The 25,543-nt window shown below is 41.9% G+C and overlaps 1 protein-coding gene across 8 annotated transcripts; it reads right to left on the bottom strand.

Annotated features, from left to right (window-relative positions):
- On the bottom strand, positions 1-20,257 carry METTL14 (methyltransferase like 14). 8 transcript variants are annotated; one of them, XR_005627542.1, is made up of 13 exons: positions 19,754-20,257; positions 19,561-19,649; positions 18,738-18,825; positions 14,538-14,618; positions 14,083-14,170; positions 11,656-11,746; positions 10,013-10,154; positions 8,634-8,726; positions 7,826-7,942; positions 5,434-5,644; positions 2,198-4,602; positions 908-1,123; positions 1-246 (listed from the first exon to the last, which is right to left on the bottom strand). XR_005627542.1 is itself a non-coding variant. In XM_039710050.1 (11 exons), the coding sequence occupies exons 1-11, from the start codon at positions 19,817-19,819 to the stop codon at positions 4,289-4,291; spliced, it is 1,380 nt and encodes a 459-aa protein (XP_039565984.1). In that variant the 5' UTR covers positions 19,820-20,257; the 3' UTR covers positions 1,704-4,288. The 8 variants fall into 8 exon arrangements, 1 of the variants encoding a protein (XP_039565984.1); XR_005627541.1 differs by lacking the exons at positions 1-246; positions 908-1,123 and adding exons at positions 1,704-1,905; positions 2,032-2,084; XR_005627543.1 differs by lacking the exon at positions 908-1,123.
- Between the last annotated feature and the right edge of the window lie 5,286 nt (positions 20,258-25,543).

The following is a 25,543-nucleotide window of genomic DNA, read 5'->3' as shown; positions in this document are numbered from 1 at the left end:
TGCCATAGCAGAGAGACTTCTGTTTTGCCAGAATGCCACAGCTTCTTTTGAAAGGTGGAAGATTTTGTGAACGTGGTGATTTCCAATTTGTGTCTGCATCTTGGCAGTGTAGATTTCAATGTGGAACCTGCTACAGGGGTAGAATTGTCACCCATTTATAAAAATGGAATGCCAGTGTGCCTGAACTGAATTTTTCCGTTTCCTTTAAATTCTTCCATTCTGCCAACTGTGGAAGCACCGGGGAAGCTGAAAAAACAGAGATGACAAAAAGCTGCTCAATACAGATAAGGAAAAGGTATTTTCTGCTCTGAGCAAAGAGGGGACTGCTGTTACACTGCATTTCTCTTAACAGGGCATTGATCTTTATTAATTTACTTTTATACAGCATGGACTGCAAGGAAGTTGTATCAAAAGGTGTTGCTGCTGGACCCTGACTTGTGCCTTCATTTTGTACTTAAATGACATTATTATATAGCTAATGCTGTGGGATTCCTTATGACCTCTCTATTCAAGAGCAGTTCTCTATTGCTAAACCTCACTGCCCCCTCTAGGGACTGTTATAATGTTAACAACTTGTTCTGTAATGTCTGATAGATGTCCCTGTGAGCCACAGCTCTGCTGGTGCTACAGCTGCCAGCAGCACTGCCAGGCTGCCCTGACTGCAGAAGGAGTCATCTACCTTCTGTGCCCAGAGAAGGTGGCTCTTCCTGACAGCAGCTTTTTGTTTTCAAAACTGCTTGAGAGCCAGCCTGCACAGCACAGCAGCACTGCAGCCAGCTCCTTGCAAGCACCACTGCCAGAGAGTGCATGGAATTCTCCAGCTGATGGCTGATTTACACACCATGATCTACACCTGACCAGGGTCTTAAATTCCCTGTGAAGCCAAATGCTGACACATCCTGAGTACCTTGTCAGTGCAGGTGTTGAGTCCTCCACTGAATTCACAGGGTGTAAAACATCCAAGGGCTCTAAGCCTGCTCCAGGATGGAAAGACATGCCAAGGTCTAGACAGGCAGCGCAAATCAGACTGGAGACATTATGCATTTAATGCAAGTGGAAAGGAAGAAACTCATCAGGCTTTTTATCTTCCAGGAGAGCGTGCTCAAGTTAAGTCTTCATTTACCTGTGGCAAATGAAATCCTCATCAGCTCAGTGATTCTGAGCCTTATCCTTCCCTTGCTCTGGAAGTGTTACAAGTGAGAAATTACTGACAACTACTAATGGGATTAAAAGCTTTTCATCACTAGTCACCATTTCTGTATGGTCCAAATCCCAGTGACTGAGAAAATGACCTATCTTTTTACAGTGTAATGGGGCATGTGGTCAGTTGCTCCTTAACAGCAAAACTAGCTGAATATTCTAAAATTAATTCCACTACATACTGCCAGTTAACTTCCATGATCATCTCAAAACTGCTCATTCAGGTTTGGAACCTGAATTCCACTCCTCTGAGCAAAGCATTCAGCAGCTAAGAACACACACAACAAACTGCTGCTGGGGAAGAGCCTCAACCCCCTGAGAGCATTGACTGCCAGCCTGCACAGCACAGCAGCACTGCAGCCAGCTCCTTGCAAGCACCACTGCCAGAGAGTGCATGGAATTCTCCAGCTGATGGCTGATTTACACACCATGATCTACACCTGACCAGGGTCTTAAATTCCCTGTGAAGCCAAATGCTGACACATCCTGAGTACCTTGTCAGTGCAGGTGTTGAGTCCTCCACTGAATTCACAGGGTGTAAAACATCCAAGGGCTCTAAGCCTGCTCCAGGATGGAAAGACATGCCAAGGTCTAGACAGGCAGCGCAAATCAGACTGGAGACATTATGCATTTAATGCAAGTGGAAAGGAAGAAACTCATCAGGCTTTTTATCTTCCAGGAGAGCATGCTCAAGTCTTCATTTACCTGTGGCAAATGAAATCCTCATCAGCTCAGTGATTCTGAGCCTTATCCTTCCCTTGCTCTGGAAGTGTTACAAGTGAGAAATTACTGACAACTACTAATGGGATTAAAAGCTTTTCATCAGCATACCATTTCTGTATGGTCCAAATCCCAGTGACTGAGAAAATGACCCAATCTTCTTCCTGTGTAACGAGGTGTGTGGGACTGTGTCTCACTCCAGTACTTCCTAAGTCTCATGCCCATCCCCAGAGGGACAGGGACCAGGATTTGGGAGTGTGCAGCCCTACTGCCTTACCTGTACAGCCTTTGTCAGTCTGTCACTGCTGAAATTCCACCTTCAGATGAGCAGGGGCAGTGTTGTTCTTTATGGAGGACAAGTGCAGGGCCAAGTTCCTTGTCCATTAACCTCAATTAAAACATTCCATCAGCTGCTCATTAACAACATGGACATCAGACTTTGCTGGCAAAGGTGGCCCATCCAGACAGCTCTAATCTAACACTTGCTGCAGCACTATTCATTTTTTTCCTTACAGTTATTGAGCTATTTCTGCTTTGATGGGAAGGACCAAGAAACCTCCATCACCTGCCACTACCCTCCTCAGTCAGTGAAGTCTTGAGCAGCACCACAAACTAAAACAGAAGCACTTCAGATTCACTAGTTTTTGGCCCTCCTGTTGTTCCCTTTAGCCTAAGTGTATGCTAAGAGCAGCTCACTCACTGAACTATCAGTATTGGGCATGTAATTCAAAGGGGCAAACAGAAATTAACGTTTTCTACTCATTGAAAAACAAGAAAGTATTTTTCCCTGCTACAAAAGCAGTGGTCCTAAGTGTCTTTACTTTTCGAATAACAACATAATTAGGGCCAAAATCCCTGCTAGGGCATTTACCTTCTCTCAGCTGTAGCAGACTTCACCAATGACCAGATAAACACCAACTTCAAAACTCCCCTTCCCAAATCCAGTCACTCTGCAGATGTGCACATATGACAGAGGAAGAAACAAGCTGTAAACAACAGGCAGTTTCCATTGGCACTATGGCAATCCCATGCTGAACATGACCAAAGCCAGGGAGTTCCCCAGCCCATCAAAATCTTCAAAATCAAAAGAACAGTTCCTGTCTACAACAGCACAGAGGAAACCACTTAGCAATTCCAACACCTCAAAACACACACACAAAATATTAAGGAAGATATTTAAACATCAGCTTTGACAAACATGTTTAATAATCCACTACTTTACAGGACAGTTATTTAAAAGCTGGGCTTCAGGAGAAACATTCAGACTTAAACGCCAGTTTTCCAAACCCCACACCTAAGACCTTGAGACATCAAAAGCCACGTTTGTTCAGCCTACCAAGAACTGCACAAGAAGCTCAGAGCTGTGGTTTTGCTAAAAACGGACATGGTACGTAGGGAAGGGGGTCACTTTCTATTCACACTGCACTGCATCAGCAACAGCCATTCTCAGATGTGTGCAACACCCGCAGGCAAAGGCAGCACTCTGTTCTGTGTTCCCTGTTTCAGGGATCACACACTCAAACCAGCTCCCGGGTGCAATCCTCCCTCCAGCAGGGTCTCTGGGACTGCTCTGAGTGACACTGCTCTTCCCTCCCAAGGAACAAGGTGTTACAGACACACACCCAAGGAGCAGCCCAGACCTGTGCACAACTTCTGGGCTGCACATAAATGCACAACTGGGTGCTGTCCACGAACACACAGCTGCACAGAATTACCACTCTCCCCACTACTGACACAGCAGGTGAGTGCATATACACCACAAATTAAAAATTAACCTTTTCCTATTCCCAGGAATAATTTTTAAAGTTTAAACCAAATAAGGAAAAATAGAATTCTATTTATTTGATTTGCTCCTTGGTTTCAGGTTAACAAGGTTAACAAAAACCTTGGTTTCAGAGAAGTTAAAATAGGTGTCAATACAGACACAGCACTTTTTCTTCCATAGGACAGCAAGTCTGCTGTGGCCATGCAATTCAGAGCTGCATTTCATGCCCGCTCCATCGTATTAATGCAAATCAGTCCAAACCCAAACCTCCAACAATGGAGACGGAATCCATGTTTTGGAGAAAATGAAGTTGCAAAAGAAGTCTCCACCTTGCAGGGTTCCTAAGAGGAGAGCAAGGGGTCATTTCCATCCTAGCCGTGGTGTGAAGGGCTGGTGCTCTCTGCTCTGAGCTCAGTGCTGCCCGTGCAGGACATGGCCAGGTGAGGGGCTGTGCCAGACTGCAAGGCCGACTGTTTGGAATGGCATGCACCAAAAACAATTGTAAAAGTCATCTAGCTTGAGTCCCCAGAGGAATTCACTGTAGGAAAAACAAGACTACGGGAAAGATTCCCAGACAAGGCAGAGGAAGCAGCCATCACCTCTTCAGCGGGTGGGGAAGCCCCCTCGATGGGTCCCTCCACGGCCCCCTCTGAATCCGCCCCGCTCACCGCGGAAGTTGGTTCTGTTCCTCTCCCTGCCCCTTTCTCCCCGTCCTGCCGAAGTCCCTCCTCTTCCTCCTCCCCTAGGAGCACCCCCACCCCGGTCGGACTTGGACTTGGGGGGCGGGGACTTGGGCCGCAGCCTCTCGATCTCCTCGGTGCAGCCGGTCAGGTGGGAATTGGGAGCCGTGAAATACGAGGAATACGTTTCCGCGTTGAAGTTGCTGTTTGTGAGGGTAGGTCCCACCGTCAGCCAACCTGGGGAACAAAAACACAGTCAGCAGAAGCAACCACAAACTTCAGGCTTCAAGGCCACAGTGAAATTTCTCCCAGGAAATGAACAATCAAGTCACAGGGAGAAACACTCACCTACACATCAGCAGCACTGAACAGAATCAAAGTCACATCTAGAGCTGCTGCACAGTTGAGATTTCAGTTGTGTATTTCTAAGGGCTTGTTTTCCTTTTTTTAAATTTTTTTATTACACACGGCTGTGGCAACATCCACACTGTGCTTTCACAAACCCCTACCCCTTCTTCTTACTGTCCTTACACCACAACAGTGTTTTTAAAAAATACTCAAGTACCTGACTGTGAGACGCTGACAGACAGAATCCCCTGGTAGCTGCACTGAAGGAATACCTGAACAATGTGTCCTGATCCATGTATTTCTTGCATTTTGCATCATGCCAGATGCAGCACCCACTGTAAGATACTGCGACTTCAGACACAGGCAAGCGCACTAAGCTCACAGGGGTTGAAAACCAGTTGGAGAAAGAAATCACTTTTCTGAGAAGCGTAAACATATGGGAGAAAAGGAATCTCAACTGGATTTTGTTATGCTCACTGATGAATTAAACACATGGATAGGCAAAAATATTGGTTAACAAAAACCTCTCTTCTGGAAAAATTACAGAAATGAGAGTTCTCATAAACTTTATAAACAACAGTTCTGTGACTGACAGTTCTTCACACACACAAAAAACTATTCCCTTCAGATCTGCTATCTGACCTGTGACATACATCTGGAAACCTCTTTGGGACCCTGAAATGAATTTTACTGTTTGACCAAAAACAACATAGCAGTTACCTGGTCGAATTGTGCTGTCTCTCCCAAAGAGGTGAAGTCGCCGTCGCCCGAGGCAGAAATGCTCAATGATGTGAAAAATCTCCACAGGTTTCTCTATGTTGCCGATTTCAGGCTCCTCGGTGATGATGAGGTCGATGTCAACGTTGGCGTGGATGAAGTCTCCATCGGTGCTGCGGCGCACGGTGCCCTTGATGCCCATGAGGCAGTGCTCCTGCAGACACACAGAGCTCTCACATGTCACATGTCCTGCTGTGCCAGGTGAGCACAAGGGACAGCAAGGACAGTTCTAAGCACATTCCACCCTTACAGGAGAGAAAAGTCTGAAACAAGAACTAGAGCAGAAAAGCTGGAGCCACCAAAGGAGCCAGCTGAGAACATACCAGAGCAGTACTTCAAGCTGAAGCTTGATAAACTGCACTATGAGGTGGTAAAACTTAATTCAAGGCTGAAGTCAGCTACGTGAACTTCTTCAGTTACAGAACTTCAGGCAGGAAAGGCTGAGAAGTCTCCACAAGGCAAAAGAGAAAAACGTGATGGCAAGAGCAAGGAATGGTTATTAATTATGATTAATACCTGTCTTAGCAATCTGATCCTAACTTTATTCATATAACAACTTTAAAAGTTTTCAGTCTTGAAACAGACAGTGGAAGTAATATGAGTAATATGTACTTTTTCATCCTGTACCTCTGTTAATAAAGTGACCCTCAGAATTCCCCTCAGATTCCTTTCCAGAAGGTATTTCTGCATAAACCCCACAACCAGTATCACACTCTCAGGCAGCTCATCAGCATTAGAAGTGTTTTTGAGCTGTAACATGCATTGTTTTCCTTCCTTCTACAACACTGCAGACCAATTTAAGTGAGTGATATGTGGCACCCATGAATGACGATTGTTCCAGGATGAAAAGAGGCTCCTACAGACTCATTTCAGAGCTCTGTTTCTGGGAATATCAATCTTGGATGAGCGATGTTCCACAGGATCAAATGCTCTGACTCACTATGCACCACCAGATGGCTCAGGAAACAGTCACAGACAAGAACACGTAATCATTCCTGAATTTTGGAAAGGGTTTGTAGAGCTAGTGGGTAAACATGAAAGGCACAACATCAGACCTGTCAAATCTATGCAGATGGTATTGCACTCATGCAAGACGGGTTTGGACCTAGAATGTAGCGAAGTGAAAGGCAGAATACTGCAAAGCAAAGCACCCACCAAGCCAAGCCTCCTCAGTCTAGTCCTCAGGAGAACTATCACCAACCTTTTTCTTCTATAGCACACAGTATGTCACTCACAAATCCTGGGATTTTCTGACAGGTGGCACAACACCCAGCATCCATGGAGATGCTTCAGTCAAACAGAACACAGCACATGCTGCTCTAAGCACTGGCAAACACAGCTTGCAACAGTGTTTGTTTAGTCAGGGCAAACTCACTCAATTTTCAGTGTTTATCACAAACAGTGACCTCAGCTCAACTCTCGCTCGATAAACAAAGGATTTCCCCCATACCAGAAACTATTTTTCTGTGCTAAACAAAGACATATAGTCCCCTCAAATCCTCCTGTGTTAGTTTTAGCCTTAAACTAAAACACACAACAAACACACAATAGTTATAAATATTTATAACTAATACAACACACTTTCAAACAAACTTCAGATTAATGTAAACGCAAGTCAGAGAAAGATTCCAGATATCCTAAAGGAAAGTTTATACTCCTAACAATGGCCAATTTGAGACAGACTTGAGGATGTTTAATGCTAATAATGATGAATGAATGAGGAAGGAATCCTGAGGTTCACTGAAAACATGAAATGAATAAATGGTCAATCAGCTGTCTGTACTCAGTCCAACTTCCAGTTACACTCACATATACCCAAACTAATTATTTATGAGTCGCATTTACATTTCTCTAAGTTTCTGATCAACAGACATTTGAGTCACAAACCAGAACACTTTTTTTTCTCTGCACCTCCTTCAATACACATCCTCCACAAAGCATCATAAAAAGAAGTTTGGTTTAAAGCAAGCTGACCCATTCTGTCACCTGTGCTACACAATCAGCTCCAGGAAGGCAGGAGGTGCTCTGGTTCCCCCAGACTTGTCTCTGGTCCAAGCTCTGGGCGCACACCTTGTGTGCATTTAGAACCAATAGCCGATCTTCTATAGTTATTTTTTAATAGATTCAGCTAAAATCTACAGATTTAGAAGACTTCTTTTGACATTGACTTTTGTCAAACTCTATTGCTAAGTTTAGTTCCATAAAATGTACTTTGCAGAGCAGAACTTGGAAGTCCTCCTGCTGGCTTTCTCACAAGCCTGTCACCAACACTGGCTGTGTCATCAGCACAGAGAGAGAGAATGGAAACAGAGGAAGAATGGAGCCAATCCTTTACCTTGGTTCTTTGGAAGACAGCCTTGGGGTCTAGAGTCTTGGTCTTGCCAGGGTTGTTCTTATTTGTTTTAATCCAGCAAATGTCCTCACATCTTCTGTAACCCCATTTGCGCAGGCACTAAATGTGATAAACAAAAAGGTTCACACTGCACAAAAACATCAAGTGACCCGAACTGAACACTCACTCAGGCCCTTGACTTTTCTTATTCAAAGACTGTCCAGCTACACAAACCTGTCTATGACCAAACCCAGTCTATCTGGCCAACTTCAGACTGAAAAACAGCCAAAGCAAAGAGATCAGTAATCACAGGCTGCCCTTAAAGAGCTGTCTGTGAATTGTTTTCATGGAAAGCACTGCTTGAACTAAATAAAGAATGTTTCAGCACTGCAAGAGCCAGTTGGGAATTCTTAGTGCAGCATCCCCAACACAAGTAGTGTTTCCCTGGCATGCAGAAAAATGACAATTAGATCTCAATTTATGAAACAGTAGGACCTTTCTCTTAGCATGAACATTTATGGCAGAAAACTACTGAGACTTCTGTTAAAAAATTGTAACTTGGCAACCTGCTCCTCTGTCAACACATCCAAACCACGACCCCAATGAATTATGCTTCCTCACACAGTCAATGGCTCAGCTGGACATTTACAGTATCTTAACAGTTAATGCCATTTGAAATCACATATCCTCTAACACAGTAACAAAACATCCCTCAGCAGTTACGGCTGACAATTCTATACAGGGAAAAGTCAAAGATAAAAATAAACTCTTAAGCCTGTCCCTGATAAATTGAATTAAAACAACATCTTACCACTCGGCCGAGATCCAGACCCTCACCCGAGCCGCACCACAGAAACACAAATGACCTTGGGGCTGCAATTTCTTCAATTTCCAGTTTCATGATCTAGTGCAATAAAAGCATTTCTGAATTAAATACAAATCACCAGTTGCATCAGGAAGAATACTAAGTCTTGAGGCATTGTCACAGAAACCATCAAGAAGCACAGCTGGGGGCCACCCAAGGGAAGCAGGAACTAATTCCTTGTTTTGCTTGGCTTGTGTGCATGGCTTTTGCTTTCCCCATTAAACTGTCTTTGTCTCAACGTTTGAGTTTTCCAGCTTTTACCCTTCCAATTCTCTCCCTGGTCCCACTGGTGCAGGAGTGAGCGAGTGGCTGCCTGGGGCTGGGCTGAAACAATCACAAACAGAAACTCTACCTGTATAAGAAATTCTAGACTTAAAAGACCAACACAACCCACATGGTCTCCTCCTCAAATCTCTGCTTTGTTTTATCATTCCACTGGCAGCAAAAATATTTAATACAGAAGCAACAGTACTCTGTTTCTTTTCCTCTCTGTAAGTACTTACATGAAGGTTGTGAAAATGTTCCAAAAATCTCAGCTTAATTCCTAGCACTAAATAGGAATAGACATTCTCTCCATTTTCACTTTCAGGAAAAGCAGCCAGAATTTATGAGAACAGTGGTTCAACAATGGCAGATGAGTAACATTCAAGATGAAATAACTTCGGATGCAAAGCATCTGTTAGTCATCACAAGTTGAAAGGATTCATCTCTAACTTGCTAACACATCTAATCAAGCTTCATTCAATGCTATTCCGAGGAAAAATAACGCAGTAGGAGCCATTCTAGGAGGATGTAACTCTACACTATGAAGATGAGTCCTGCCTCCCACACTCCAGTTTTTCTGTTAGGATGGAATGGGTTTTTTTTCCCTGGGCAGCACTGCTAGGCACCATTTTTGAATAAATACAAGAGAAAGACTTCCGCAAGAGAGGTTTATCTATTTCGTTAAGTTTCTAGGGATTATTACTGGCTTGACCATCAAAATTTCCTACCCAGTCAATAGTTGAAGAATGGAGGAATGTCAGTAAAGCAAACTAACCTGCACTTTTTACCAGAAGACCAGCATATTAAAAAGCATGCCTTAATAACCTCAGGAATTTCAAGAAATAAGGGAATCTTTTCAATGGACATTCAGTATTTCAACAGTCAAAAATCAAAGAGAAAGCCCAGTGAAGGTAAGGGCAGAGAGAAAACCCACTATTACTAGGTTCACATTTTCAGCCAGGCTCAGAGAGAACAAAAAGTTGTGTTTACTAAATTAAACCCTGAAATGACTTGCTTAAACAAATGTATGAAATGTTCTTCCCAGCAAAGCAGGTACTTACGTCATCCCAGGTCCAGCATTTTTCATTGGCAGTAATGCCAGTCTCTCGGTAATATTCTTCCAATGGTGGCTCCAGGAGAATCACATCAAATTTGGACTTCAGTTCCCTAATATCAAAGGCTTCCAAGTCTGCTTGCAAATACCTGTTTAGAAAGAAGATGCCAGACTGCATCAGACAAGGTGCAACAGTGGCCTGAGAACCACTCTCCACACAGCACTTCTGTGCAGCCAGTTAAGAGCAGGGTCTCCTGGGTGGGTTGTACATCTCAAATGCTCTAAATCCAGAGGAGATCCATTACACATCCGCACTTAATCGAGGCTGGATGCTATTGTCTTGTGGTTTTTAAGTAGTCTTAATAAACAGTTTTTAGGTTTCTAACTTAGCAAGCAGGAAACACATGCCCATGTACAACAATACCTAGTGCAGACTCACTGCACTTTCTGTACACCTGCGGTCTATAATAGGAGGAAACATAAACATTTAAGAAACAAACACTCACTGCCTGGCTAACTGGAAAAGTGGCATATTTTCAGAATTATTCCAAAGATTCTAAATACTGGAAACATGGTTACCTTTTATAGTATACATGTATTTCTGTATTCCTGCACCAAGCAAAATTCCCCCCCCACCATTGATTCTATGAAGTACATACATGCTCACACACTCATGACTCTCCCTCACGCCTGCACACCACTCACTGCTCTATCACTACCAAAAAATGACATTGCCCTCCCCTAAATTCCTTTAACTTTTGTAAAGGTGATCAATAGACCATCACTTTCCCCTTCCCTAAAAGTGTGTGGAAAAGACTCCATGTGTACTTGGTGTTGTCAGAAGGCAGCATTTGATTACTGGTTTTCCCCCTTTTGTACTTTATGACCAAAACACATGCATAGCTTAGAAGAGCAGGCTGAATTTGCAGTTTGCACTCAGTTGTTCAGACAGCTATTTAAGAGGGTTTTATGTGACTATCATTAAATAAGGTGGATTTTTGTGGTACAGATCAAGACTACTGCACATGACAAGCATAAGGTTGAGTTCAGAGAGGTCTGAATCCCTGAAGTAACACACTGCACTCTGAGGCTGTGTCTGACATTCAGCAAAAACAAGCACAAATGACTTTCAGTCAGCCTAAACATTTTTGTCTTCAACTCCAAAATAACATGTGATTGATGGACTCAGATAATAGCTGAACACTATACAAAAACCAGCCGCTACAAGAAAAGCTAAGGTTATATTAAGAGGCAATTTTTTTAAAGCTCTTCTTGTTATCATAAACCACATGATAACAAGAAGAGCTTTAAACCAATGATAACGTAAGATTCATCACCACATGATATTCTCTTAGTTCCCAAATTAAAGCCTGCAGCCAGTTGACAATTTGGTCTTAAAAAAATCAAAGCTTTAGAAATGATAACTAATCACACACTGGAAATAAAATCTGGTTTATACATCGTATTAAACATCTAGATTAAATGAACAACACCAGAGTGATCTTATTCTTCTATGCCTCAATTGATTCATTTGTATACACAAACAGAAAGAGAAATGTAAATTCTAAGCTGAAGATAGAGATTTGCAAAGCAGACAGCTAACTTCAAACAGGTCTGGAGAAGAAAGGTATTTTCCACAAGAACACTTACATGGGAGGAGTGTTAGATTTAGATATCAGCTCATCCTTCAATCTGATGAGCTCTCTAAGTTTTGGATATTCTTCAAACCTATCTGCTAAGCCTAAGAAGAAGAAAACATGAAGTTAACAACTACTTAACAGAGTAAATCTCTATCAATTAAGCATTGTCCAGTATTCTGAATAGATCCAAATGTTAATACTTAGCCTCATTTTAATTTTTGTTAGAACAGAGCAAACCCTTTAAAGCAGTTTTTCGTCCAGTACTTGACAAAAGCCTCCTGCCCTCACCCAGCTAATCAGGGCTGTTACTGATGCAGTGCCTGTGCTCTGATCTTCTCTAGAACACTACAGTGGATCAGGAATTCACTATTCCTGTTACCAGAAGGAAACAAACTCTCATTTAAACTGAAAGTGCCAGGATGATCAAAGAAGTTATTTTGGTTTTCCCCCATCCATAAATTTCTATTAAGATATAATTAACATTAATTCACAGCATAGTCTGTGTAATCTTTGACAACTGTTTCCAAATGGCACCTGGGGTGTGGCTGGTTCCCTGAGGCAACCCTCACACTGAGATTTGGTGCTGTGGTGGCAGTCATGAAGATCTGAAGACATGTTCCTACATTTAGCTTTATGACGTCAATTTTCCAACCTTTCATGTACACAGAATGCAAAGGAGAGAACCCTCATTAGATCTTTTGAGGCAAATGTTGTAAAATGGAAAATATACTTTGAACTATATTTCATTCTCCCTTACAGACAATGGGTTTGCTATTCCCAGCAGCAGGTTCAGCATAAACCAACAGGGTGCCATTCTTGCTTCCCAAGCAGTATCACCTCAGCTTAAGTAGGAGTTATTTAAAAGGCTTCAGCTTCATATTAATTTAAAAGTACAACTTGGAATGGTACTAACAAATTGTGGGGGAAAAACCTCACCCAGACCCACAAACCCTTCATATCTCTCCTTATTTTAATTCAAACTTCTTAAGTCCCAATCCTAGGAATGCCATGATAAAAGTGAAGTTCTCAGTCCCTAACCTTTATTATCTCTTGCCACTCGTGCATGAGACACCCAAAAGTTATTTTCATCCTTTGCCTTACATATGTAACAGCTTAAAGCTCCTGCTGTGTTCTCCTGATTTCCACCACTGTGCTGCTTCCAGCCATTGTGAGGCCAATACCCCTGAGCAGCAGCAGCTCAGCAATAGATGCAAAACAATTTTCAATCAAAAACCCTCAGACTAACCCAACGCAGACCCCCAGGTCTCTCCCTCTTTTCCAACAGCAACATCCAAAAGATACAGCTGGGGTGTTCTCTTTGAACCACTTGCTCTTCTTTGGGCCACGTGCACTAACACGCAGCACCTCAGCAAAGTTGTGATCATGGTGTAGAAAATGTGTGCTCAGCAGGGTACAGCTCGACACAGCTCAGGCCCTACTGCTGCGTTCATCTGCACACCAACACCTGCCTGCTTGTCCTGCCCCTTCCCCATCTGTTACACAGCAGAGAAGTCATGACACACAACAGGGCTGCTGTTTCTCCATATTCATTTCCAAGAAGAGTGCAGAACTGCCTCAAATACTTAACTGTGAAGGCCAAGGGCTTTTGAGATTAAAATGTAATTGAATCAAAACAGCCCATTTTTTTAGAAGAACATCCAGATGTATTTCACAGAACTATTCACAAACTATAGAGAAGAATAAACTAAAAGCCTCTGGAGGCAAATCAAACCGCTTTGGGCTGCCATTTAAAAACAGAACCCCCTTGCCTTGGCAATCTTACACTTGATAAAATACAGAGAACTGTTGCATGAAACTGCAGAGGGAGATGTTCTGCTCCTTTTAAAAACCAAATGCCAGAAGCCTATTCTGGGAAACAGGACCAAACTGTGCCTTAGTTTTAGCAAGTTTAAGTTCAGGCCCAGTGCAGCATCATTTCAGTAGTAACTTATGGCTGGATATATGTAAACTTGAAAAGCAACGTCCTCTACACCTGGGCATACTAACGAGCTGTCAGCAGTTACCTAATTTAGCTGAGAAACATTATCCATATTGCTTCCTGACTTAAGCGTCATTATTTGCCATACTTTACATGCTTAAGAGGCAATACAGCCCAGTACACAGCTGAACTGAAAACTTCCAGAGGTTTCAAGATCTCCTCATTAAACTCACCTACTTTCTGGAATCAAAATAGCTTAGGTTGAAAAAAAAAAAAATCTTCCTGGTGAAATAGTTTCAAGTAAAACCAAGGGTAAGAACAGCCTTGGTAATTATGGCCTCCTAAGTAACTGAAAATAAAACCATTCATGCAGATGCCTACCCTGATATGTATGCACACTGATACAATAAAACCTACGAAGAGTAACAAAAGGGGAAGAAAAAGAAGTGCTATTGAATCAAATGACTCATCTTCAAACAGTGCCTGGCTATGACATACCAACATCTCTGATGAAGTTCTGGGGTCTGTGTCCTGTATCCACAAAGTGCTGGCAGTAATCGTTGTGTGGATTTAAGCTCTGAGTGCCCTGAAGAATAGGAAGAACAAGTGAGAGCAACAGGAGATAACTGGACATACACAGACACATTGTACGTGTTAATCTGACAAATGAGAAAGGAGCAGATTATCTTTTCAACATGCCTTTATAATTTCCACTGAGCAAGACCATCATTTTTCCAAACCAGGCCCACCATTCCTGCAGGCCATTGTGAGGTGCCTCAGAATAATGCAAACACCAGTTACAGTCAGATCTGTCACAGGCAACTTCTGTACCTGTGAGTTCCAAGCCACTACTTCAGCCTTTAAAGCTGTATTTCAGATCCCATCAGCTGCAGAAACAGTTTAAGAAAACTAGGCCAGCTTTGACTACACTTCCAATTGCAAAAGCAGCTCACCTTGAGAAAGGTACTGGAATCTTTGTAAATCTCTTCTTCATAGGGCAGGTTTTCTTCATCCTGCTGCAGCTCTACTTCATCCTTGGAAATAAAGCAGGTATTACAAGTGTGCACACAAGATAAAGCTGTTTCTGTCCTTTCCTCAAGAAGCAGATCGTAAGGAGAAGTGGACTGTCTACGAACAGCAGATCCAGCTACACTGCTCGAGTGGGAAAAAGAAATTACCTGTTCCCCAAAAAGTCTGCACCTCTCTCACTAACAAGGACAGCATTACTAGGAAAGGCCTCTGAAAGAAGGAAGAAGTAAGAGCCCCTTCACTTGCAGCCCCTGACAGTGCTTTACAAGATGTAGAACTTTACATTTTTGTCCCACAAAACTTTTATTCCTTGGACTGAAAGTGTAGGTTTTATTGAGGTTCTTCTGCAGCAGAACTTCTGAGCATTTATATCCACAGTCACCTCTTATTTCCCAGCCTTAGCAAAGTCCACACTTTGAAGAAACAGCTCATGGTACAAGTCAGTATTTCATCTGGACTGTTCTTAAATGTAACTTTAACATTTCTCTTCTATAGCCCCAGAATTTACATTAAAACTATCTAGAGAGCCACCAACTGTTCATTCAACAGATTTCTGGGATTCAGAGATCTGTTACACTGACATACTTTGAATATCCAACACAGAACTCAGAGAGAACAGAAACTCAAGAGAGACTCACCTCAAATCACTTTCTGCCTTCCCCCTGATCCTGGATCAAGCCAGTATTATAGATTTATAGAACACAGAAGCAGAACTGAAGAACTAATAAATTGGTAACATCTGCCCTATTATTACAGCTGCATTTACTTCATGTCACATAAGCTGTCTGAATGCAGAATAAAAAATTAAGTGTTGTCCCTCCCAATTTTGATCCCTCTAAATGTTGAAATCTTCAGGTAAGCTTCTGTTATTTCCGAAGTGGAGCTTTCAACTGACTTCTGAAATGCCTGATGTGGTAAATAGGTCACAGCATCCCCTTTCCTATTCAGGTGATGAACTTAGAGATATACAGTCTTTTTGCTTGTCTGTTTAACCAGATCAAAGAAAAGATTACAATCAGAAACAGCAGGAGTGTTTGCAAGGAAAAGAAATGTACAGACAGGCAGCAGCAAGTGTTATTCAGGCAAAAAAAAAAAAAAGCTGAAAGCTTGAGTTTTACTAAAAACTGCTTATGCCATCATAAATTACACCTGTTTCCCTCTTTCATCGTTCTCTAAATCTTGCCCTTTTGCTGATAAGTTAGATACCCGAGTGATCCCAGTTCACTTTATGCCTTTGTAAGTAGTTTAAAACTACTTACAAAGTCTTGTGGCTACAAACAAAAGCCCACACCACCAACTTTCAAAGGGAAAGGACACAGTCACAGCAGAGACAGAATGATACCAGCAGTAACACAAGATACTTGTACATGAATTATCTGTGTTTTCCAAAGCACCTGCTATAGGCAAACAGAAACTCCACAATATCCAAACATCGCTTGTTTCAAATGACTGGAGATACAAGGAATCCATGATTCAACCAAGCAAGCTTTCTTCAGTCTCCACAACAATGGCACGGAAGCATCCCAAGCCCACAGGCCTCTGCTTGCACCAACAAAGCAGAACAGGACAGTCTTAAATTAGGCTGGCAGACAGCAAAACAGAACCACAAGTGGTTTTGCACTCCACACACCAGACACTCATACAGGCTCAAACAATGGAGTCAAATCACCTGGGGAAGGCCACAGGTGGAACAGCACCCACAGCTCCCAGAGCGTGGTGAAAAGCCTCACAGTGGCAGCAGACTCTACTCCCATTATATCTCACTTCCAAATACAGACCAGGGAGCTCAACTGACCCGGGACAACTGTTACAATTCCACAAGAAAGGAGTATTTTAGGAGCTCTCCAAAAGCACAGCTGAACTTTCTGACTTTAAAATATCCATTATTCATTTTTCCAATAGTGCATCTCTTCCCTATAGTGCACCCACCTCCCAAGGCTGGCCAGGCAGAGCCAGGCTCCAACACCAGAGACAAGCTGCCCAACTGGAGTCACTGCTGCCCTTTGTTCTCACATCAGCCTGAGCCTTATGAAGAATCACCACTACAAATTCACACTTATTCTACAGAAAAACCAAAACCAGACACACAGAAAGTTTAAAAAATCCACCAAAATTAAAATGCATTGCTTTTTTTTCCTTTTCTTGCATCAGATGTTCCTACACAGCTGAGAAAAGTAAAATACTTCACCTTTTATCTCATAAACTGCTCTCACACAGGTTTGAGGGTACATTCATTTCCACCAAATCTGAAGCCAGGGCACAAAACTTTTAAACCATTTCAGAAGACGTACCTGATCCCATCACATAGAACCCAACCCTGCAAGTCAGGGGTATAGACACAAGTCCCTTCACATCAGAAATGCCTCTGATTTTCCGAACAAAACTGGCAAACTTGCAAAACTTGTCCACAACACTTCTAGTTAATCTATCATTGCTTTTGTCTAAGTTGCATTAAACACAATACAATAGGGCTTGACACCTAAGGATCCAAATTTTTGTGTGAGTTCTTATTACAAGACTAAATTTAAGCAGGCTCAGAGAGCTCAGGAAAATAGAGATGGAATTTTACTGTTCTTATCTCCTTGCCAATAGGGAATTACCAATGCCTGCAGGAAACAGCTGATAACTCCACAATAGATGTTCTACTCTGGGGTTTCAAGTTTCTTAAGTCTGTTCATCTGCTCGACTGAATTTTTATCTGAGCTACTCTTATTAAAATATTCTTCCATTTCAACAATATAAAAGAAGTCTGGCCACTTACAGCCCACCTCAGGGTAAGTCTTCTCCACAATGATTAAGAAAATCTTAATGATAAGATTCATGTACTTTGCCAACAAGTAACTTATCCACATATATTTTATAGGTAATTAAAATTTAGTTCTTTCACCATGTACTTGGCGAAGAAGTAAAATTAATTGATATTAACTGATTACTAATACAAGAATAAAAATACTGGTTCACAGCCTTCTAACTCATTGTGACCATTTCTTTACTAAACAGGATATACTTATCATGTTAAAAATAATGTCTGTCCCTTCACAGAGAGACATTCAAAATCAACCATCAAAAACATCCTGTCATACATTAACTTTTTGGTTTAGTAAGATAAAAGGTAGACATTATTACAGGAAGATTTACAAACCTGAACACAAATGTAATATGATGAAGGCTTTGTATTTTAAAAAATTACTATTTTATCCAAGAGAATAGCAGACACCGAACTATTTCATAAATACACTGACATTGATTTGATTTTACCACAGAAACAAGGTTATTAGGACATGGAAAAAAGGGAGGAGGACATACACTGCAACCACATTCCCAAACCAAATCATAAAGACAGCTGTATCATAATCATGCCTTTATTTAAGCTCTTTCTATCTCTTATCTTGGCCAAAACATCACATGAGGAGAAAGCTGTCACATAGCTTTGGGATGAGCATTTGAAAAGTGAAGGGCATGAGAGTTTGACACTTCAATGACCATGGAGGCATGGAGGAATTTTGGTTTGTTTTTTTAGCCAAACTCCTCCTGGACATTTTGGACACTTAAAAGAACATCCTGAACCAAGACTCTTACTTCCAATTCCCTTAGGATCCCTTGTTTCTTCCACTCATCCAGAACTGCATCCCTTGGCACTGCACAGATGGGCCAGAAGACACTCTCAGCCTCCGTTGTCTCATCCCATGGCCTGTGCCTGCTGCTAGCTGCACAACTTTTCTTTTGACACAATGAAATTCTGGTCGAGATTCTTTCTGTTTCCCCCAGCACAAACACATTTCACTGCCTCCTCCCACAGCCAGCCACCGCTCAGTGCTGTTCCCTGTGGGCACTTCCTCCCAGGCCTGCCTCCTCCTAGGAACAGCACCCACTAAGCCTCCACACACTGAGGTGTGCTGAGTGTACAGTCCAGTGCACCCATGTCACACCTGAGGTGAACCACGCAGCATCTATGTCCTCTCTCTCACACTTCAGCAGTGGAAGGCATCAAGGGAGATGCCACTGTGGAATATACATATTAAAGGATGTATACACATCATATTTGTTTTAATATGCACACAAATTTTCTAAGCACCTCAGGGACACAACACCAGAGAAAAGTAACTTTTTCCTCTTTTTCTTACCTTATATTCTTCAATCTCTTCCTCATCAGCTTCTCCCTCATCTGGATATTTACGTTTTGCATTTGGTGCAGAAGTATCATAAGCAGCCCTATGAACAGCCAAAAATCCTCATAAGAAAGTTTCTGTCTCCAAAGAAAAGTGTTCAGGAATCTTTGATAAGATGCCTTGTCTGCACGTTACAAATTTGAAACTATTTCAAAACATCATACATGGAAAGCTATTCCTCTCTCAGTATATTTGAGTTCAGCACAACTTATTAAAAATAGAACTCTTTAAAAGACTAATTCCCTTGCCTTTCTCAATTTTCTGTTCTCAAAAGTACAGCTTATTTTAACCAATGCAGTATATCTACAGAATTAAGCTCACTCCCTTCCGTTTCTCATTTTTCTGTTCTAAAAGTTACAGCTTGCTTTACCCCAAAGCAGTTTGCCTACAGAATTAAGCCTGTTCACACACAGAGAATGGATAAGCAGTAGATGCTCTGTCCTAGACATATCCGTAGTTTCACGAGAACTTTCAAGCTGAACTGCCCTGAACTGTGCTTAGGAAAAGCATGAAGGCTCTGGGACCCAAGCAGACGGCCCATTCTAAATTCAGATCTCCGTTTCTTATACAGTAGCTTTTTCACACCAGAAACAGAAGTCAGCCTGTATTTCCAATCTGCTCTTAGAAGGGAACAACTACACCCTACTCGTCTTAGTCGCGGCTCTGATTTGGCTAATTACTGAACTTCCTCTCACCGAGTGCAATCCCATGGCACTTGCCGGGCCTGTTCTCCTACCGAGCCCCCAGTTTTGCACAGCCACCGCCCTCCGATACCGACCTGCAGGTCTCCCTGGTTTCCGCGATCTCCCGCTGCTCATCCTTGCTGTTGAGCACGGCGCCGATGCTGTCCGCGTTCTCGGCTCCCAGCTGCACAGCGGGAACACAAAGTCACGGCGCGCCCGGCCCAGCCCAGCCCAGCCCCAGACCCTGGCCCCGCGGTGCCCCGGTAGCTGGGCTGCCCCCGGCCGTACCTGCTGCGCCAGGAGCTGCCGGCGGAGCTTCTGCCGCTCGCGGATCTCCTGCAGGCGGCTGTTCATGGCCCTCCCGGCCCCGCGCTGCCGCCGCCGCCGCCGTCACTTCCCGCCCGCGCGTCACTTCCGTGCCGAGCGATTCCCGCAGGGAAGGCCCGGTGCCGGCGCGCTGCCCGTGCCCGTGGAATGCTGGCGGTGTCGGGTGTGGAGGTCAGGTTCGCGTTCACTCAGCCGCTGCAGTGCACGCACCCGCCTCAGGCCGTGCCACAGCTATGACCACTTAAGCACCTGTCGGTTTTTCTAAAGTACATCCTTTATATCCAATTCCAATAGCCAGCGTGGTTATTCGTAGGTTAACCTTCATGTTTTGCTTCATCTTCTGATCCTTTAGAAACTTCCGCTATGAGGGAAGAGAATCTTTGAAGCTCTTTTCATCTGACTTTCGGTATCTTTCCCGCTTCCTGCTGTCTCCCCTCTCCTCTGTACTATCTGTCTGGGAATGTATCTAATCCATATTTCCTGCCGACTTTCTGAGAAAGATTGAGAATGCAGTGAAGAATAAAGATGGAAATAAAGGCCTACAATAAATACCAGTCCCTACCGTCTCACAAAAGGAAACTTAACAAAAGAATAAAGAAACATTACAAATGATCCCACAGTTATAATTAATGCTGATGTTTGCTCTCCTGACACGGACCAATTCCCGTAATTGCCAGACCCAGCGATGTGGGCAGCAAGAGCTGAGAAGTGACACTCAGGTCCCTGCTACACACAGCACGCTGTGCCTCTGCCTGGTTTCTGAATGCTGGATAATGACACACTTTAGTGACACAAGATGTGTCACTATCCTTTTATTGAATGTGTAAATATTCTCCTTTTTTATATTGTGTACATGACACAATATGAACGTCACATGGTCACACTGTAAACTGAGAAATATGCATGAAGAGAAGGAAACGAAAGAAGTCCAGACTAATTTAAAAAAAACCAAAAAAACCCCCAAAAAACCAAAACATTTGCAGCGACTCACATTTCTCAGTGATAAAATATCCTAGAAATATGAGGGAGCTTTTGAAATGTTAAAACCCTACAATGCCAAAAGTTGTGTTTTTTTGTTTTTTTGTTTTTTTTTTTTTAATTTCCTTAGGGAATACATTACTAGTTATACTGTCCTATCCATGGAAATGTTATGGGGAAAGTCGCTGTCTTGTGCTACTGTACACTGCTCTGATATTGTTGGCTGTAATGAATACAGTAGAAGTCTCTGCGCAGTAACAAAATCACTTCCTCCTGGATGTGATCTGATGAGGTTTGTGGGAGCCTGCACTCCATTTTTAGAACTGGTTGCTAAGATGAGCTGATCTTTACAAACATTAAGGACTATGAAGAAGTTCTGCTGTATACATGCACTCTTTCAAAACAAACAAGTTGTATTTTTGCAGAATGCTCCATGCCTTTCTGCTTCTCTGTGCATGTGCATCAGACAGAATTCTCCCTGGTCTAATGGTGACTAAAGAGTTTGTGGAATTGGCATCAACTCTGATCCATTATCCATTTTCCCTGCATATTTATGAAGCCAATAGTTTTTCCACATCTTATTTTTATTTAGCTGATTATCCCTGAGTACATTACCTTGCACTTCTCTTTAATGACAAGCATTCAATCTTTTTAGTTATTTCTATTGTTGCGATAATTTTGAATTCAAATACTCCAGCCTACTTGTATCTACTTCCAATGTCAGGTGGTTGTGCAGATATTCTCTGCCACTTTGTTTAACCATTTACAGCATTATAAAGTGTTTATAAAACAATAACAAATAATGACACAAATTCTCACCCATTTGGGAATTGTGTTACATTGACATATATTCAAATCTAGACTACTCCATTTAGCAAAAAACTGCGACTTATTTTGTGTCAGTAGAAATGATTGTAAAGGTTACACAATTAGACACAAATGGCTTAATTTAGCACTGTTCTCTCATTTTAATTGTTCTTCACATCACAAAACTGAAACTACATTGTGCCCTATTGGATGCTAAATAAATTAATAAACTAAAACTCTAAATGGATCAAATAGATGAAATGAGAAAGTTTGTCTCTTAACTCAAAAAGGATTATTAGAAAAACATAAAATATAAGAACCTTTTATAATAGAAAAACAGATGTTAGCATGGACTAACATCACCATCTTATTTAATGCCCCCTTTCCCCACTCTTTCAATGAAGTACCTAGATCTACCTCTTTAGCAATGTCTTTATAAATTGTTACCTCAATACTGGAGCCTATTTTGAACAAGTGACAGTATCCCAACACACCCAGTGACTGCAGCTGAGCTTGATTTTGTACCCCTGCCTTAGGCTGTGTCGCCACCAGAAAGCAAATCTGACTTAATGAGCCTATTGCAAAAACACCACACCCATGAATCCGCACAAGCTCACTGTAGCAGCTCCAACTGAGTTTAAAAATCTGTTGGAAGGAACTGAGTAGCAGCAGTGTCTATCAGGCGAGTACTGCCTGTCCTTAGCAAGCCCACAGGCATCCAGCCAAAACAGAGCCTTCATAAACACCCTGCCACTGGCTGTGGATAATTTGCCCGGCATGTGCTGTGATTTCACACTTCATCTGGATCAAGTTGCACTGCCACTTGATCCAGCCTGGGACATGTCCTTTGTGATGGACATAGAGCCTTGATGTTGGAGCTGCTGCCCCTGCACCAACTGATCAATGGATGTGACCATTGACAGGAATTTTCGAAGAGACTCTGTAACTCCTTTGCTTTTGAATGGCATCGTATTTCATTCTACTTTGTCAGCAAGAATAAGTGACTTACAAAAGTTTAAAAAAATTATAAAATATTTCTAATTCCTCTACATGGAAAAAAAAACAAACTTATTTAATGGCCTGAACTAAACATTTTACTGGCTTCCTCACAGGCAGTATCCAACATTGCTGGAAGAAAACCAGCAGGACTGTAGCAGATTTAGAGTAGCTTTTTGAACAGAACTTTGTTTTGCTGAAAAATGTGAATGGGTCAAGAGAGGGTTTTACGACCTTGCACTGGATTTGTTTAACTGCTGGGAATAAAAATAATTTCTGCTTTTAAAAATTCCTCTGATCAATGTTTTGTTCTAGAAATGTCACAAACGACCAAACTTATAGTCCATATTCTTAATTCAAGATATCCTGTTTACCGCTATACAGACTTGACAGTAGGAAGCACTTCTTTAGGAGACGGCGGTCAAAGACTGAGCAGGCTCCCTGGAGAGGGCATCAATGCCCCAGGCAACCCATCAGTGTTTTAGAGGTGTTTGGACAATGGCCCTAACGACAGCCTTTAACTTTTGGTCTGCCCTGAGGTACTCCGGCATTTGGACCACATAACAGTCTGGTCTAGTTTATTCTACTCTACAAATTCAGTGTGTTAATTTGTATTGCAAAATATAAGACTTGGCCTTTTTACATTTCTTCCCTCAAGTCCCACTTCATTTGGAGACCGGGCAACAGGCTTCTCACCACATTCAGAGAATGCTTTTCAACAGAAATGTCTGTGTATATGCCTTAAAATACAGCATGTGAAGAGAGGGTGGTATGCAGCTTTATGTTGCGTAGCATCTAGCCTTGTATTGACTCCTTTTCACTAAGACACTGCCCCTTAGTGAGGCAGGAGTAAATCTTTAGTAATTATATAATTCAGTGTTATTATTTGTTCTACCACTGAGCTGAATTTTATCCACTCCAGGGCAGTACAGATCTATTGACATGACATCTCTTGGCTTTACTGTTACAAACCAAAGCATCCAAGTGTGAATTGGTAACGCTTTGAATAACAGAGAGCCATATTTCTATGCATCTCAGTGTTCACTGATTTACAGACTTAACTCTACAAGCACCGAGATCAGAAAATATTATGTATCACTTTCCTGCTTTCCCTGTGTTTTTCACACAATACATTAAAATTATATCACCAGTTTCATCTTACAGCCATAATCTGTGTTCCATCATGCTTGCAAAACAAGCCCATTCATTTTTATGTTTACTTGTACACATGCTGTGTCTCAGAGCTGGCTTGTTTGTGCTGACTGGCAGTAAAGAAGACTGAATGATACTGTACAGAATGTGACAGGATATGGCAGCTTTGTACACTGAAAACCTCCTGTGTCTGATGTCTCTGTATTCCAGAAAACTCATCTTTATGTATTACCTGTCATACTCTGTACTTTAGTTTTCAGTATTATTTAGTGTCTCCTGGATACCTCCACAGTTATCTAAATGGGAGGTATAACACCAGCATGTTATTTGTACAAAATATTTTAAATGTTTTTAAATACAGCCCTGAATTTATTGTTTATTTTCTTGTTACTCCGGAATATGGCTTGTAGTGAAATCTTAGAGAAAGGAGTTTTTCACTTTTCCTGGATCCTAGGAAATTCAGAGATAAATTCAGGAAAAAAACTCCACATATAGAGGGAAAAAAAAAGTGGACACGTGGACTACACATCATTGAAATAATTTCCCCAGGGAAGTGGTGGATTTCCCAACATTGGACACTTTTAAGAGTGCTGAACCATCGTGTCTAGGTTGTGCTTTTGCCAAGAAAGTTTGGATCAGATGGTCCTTGAGGTGCTTTCCAACGTGGTGCTCTATGATCCTGTGATTCAAATTGCAAGTCCACCTCCTATAGCTCCCAGCACAAGTTACTTACTTGATTTCTAAGGCCTAAATGAAGGCTCTGCCAAAACTAATGGCAACTAATTCTGAGACCTGGTTCCAAAACAGAGTAATAATCATAATAAAGCAAGGAGAGGTTTGAAATTTTGCAATTGATAAAGTTAGCAGTACTACTTTGGACAACTGGACATCTGTTCTGGTAGAATTTAATGACTTACCTTGAGGAGGTGTCTGTGTAAAAGAAAAATGTTTAAAAGTCTAAAGTAAAAAAAGTAGAGTGTAGTGTAATACAGCACTTATTCAAAAAATAAATGGAGTGCTAAGCAGATCAATATGAAAACAGAAATCACTATCTATGTTTTATATAGCTGTACCTATAGAAAAAATAGTGTTCTTCATAATCCAATGGGCTTAATTTTAATTTTTCCTTTTAGTTGACATATCATTATGTCAGCCAAGATGGCTAAGTATGAAAACAGTAAGCTAGAACATGTAATGCCACAGAGCCATCAGATTATCAAGGAAAAAGCAATGGGAAATCACAATAATAGGATAAGAGGGATCTGAGGAGATAAGAAAGTCAGAAGACAAATAAGGGAGGATTTAGCCAACAATGATGATTACAAGAAAACTCTTTGTTTTGCCAGTAGTTCCAGCAGTGGAACTTTCCTGTTTTGCACCCTTGTCATCTGTCACCCTTCCCACCTGCATCCTCTGGGAGTGAAGGCAATCTAAGTGCCAATGTCTGTCACAGGTCTGTGCAATGCCAGTGCTGTTCTAACTACAGAAGACTTGATTCAACAGTGCAAAGGCACCTGATCCCACCTGGCACAGAAACTCCTCAAAACTGTACACAGGATCTCCCCCTTATTTATTTTAAAGCATATGTGTCTACATCACTTTGTAGCAATCAGTGTGAAATGATTGCTGCAGCTCTGCGTATATTTGTGAAAGGAAGCTAGGAACTACTGGGATCTGTATTTTTTTAAGTGGTACCAATATGGGCAAACTAAGGCATGTATTCATAATGCACAATATCTTCCCACTAACATGAGAAGATTCACTGGTTTCAATGAAATTATTAACCTATACAGCCAAGAGACCATGGATTATAAACAC

The sequence above is a fragment of the Passer montanus genome, unplaced genomic scaffold (assembly GCF_014805655.1).
Source record: "Passer montanus isolate IOZ18808 unplaced genomic scaffold, ASM1480565v1 scaffold221, whole genome shotgun sequence".
NCBI lineage: Eukaryota > Metazoa > Chordata > Aves > Passeriformes > Passeridae > Passer > Passer montanus.
This window is presented reverse-complemented; position numbering and strand designations above follow the sequence as displayed.

Coding starts and splice junctions, on each gene's coding strand:
- METTL14 (XM_039710050.1), bottom strand. CDS start 19,819: ATGAACAGCCGCCTGCAGGAGATCCGCGAGCGGCAGAAGCTCCGCCGG. Junction 11,747..14,082: donor GAACTTCATCAGAGATGTTG/GTATGTCATAGC, acceptor TCTTCTTCTTAG/GCTTAGCAGATAGGTTTGAA. Junction 10,155..11,655: donor AAATCTAACACTCCTCCCAT/GTAAGTGTTCTT, acceptor CTTTCTAAACAG/GTATTTGCAAGCAGACTTGG.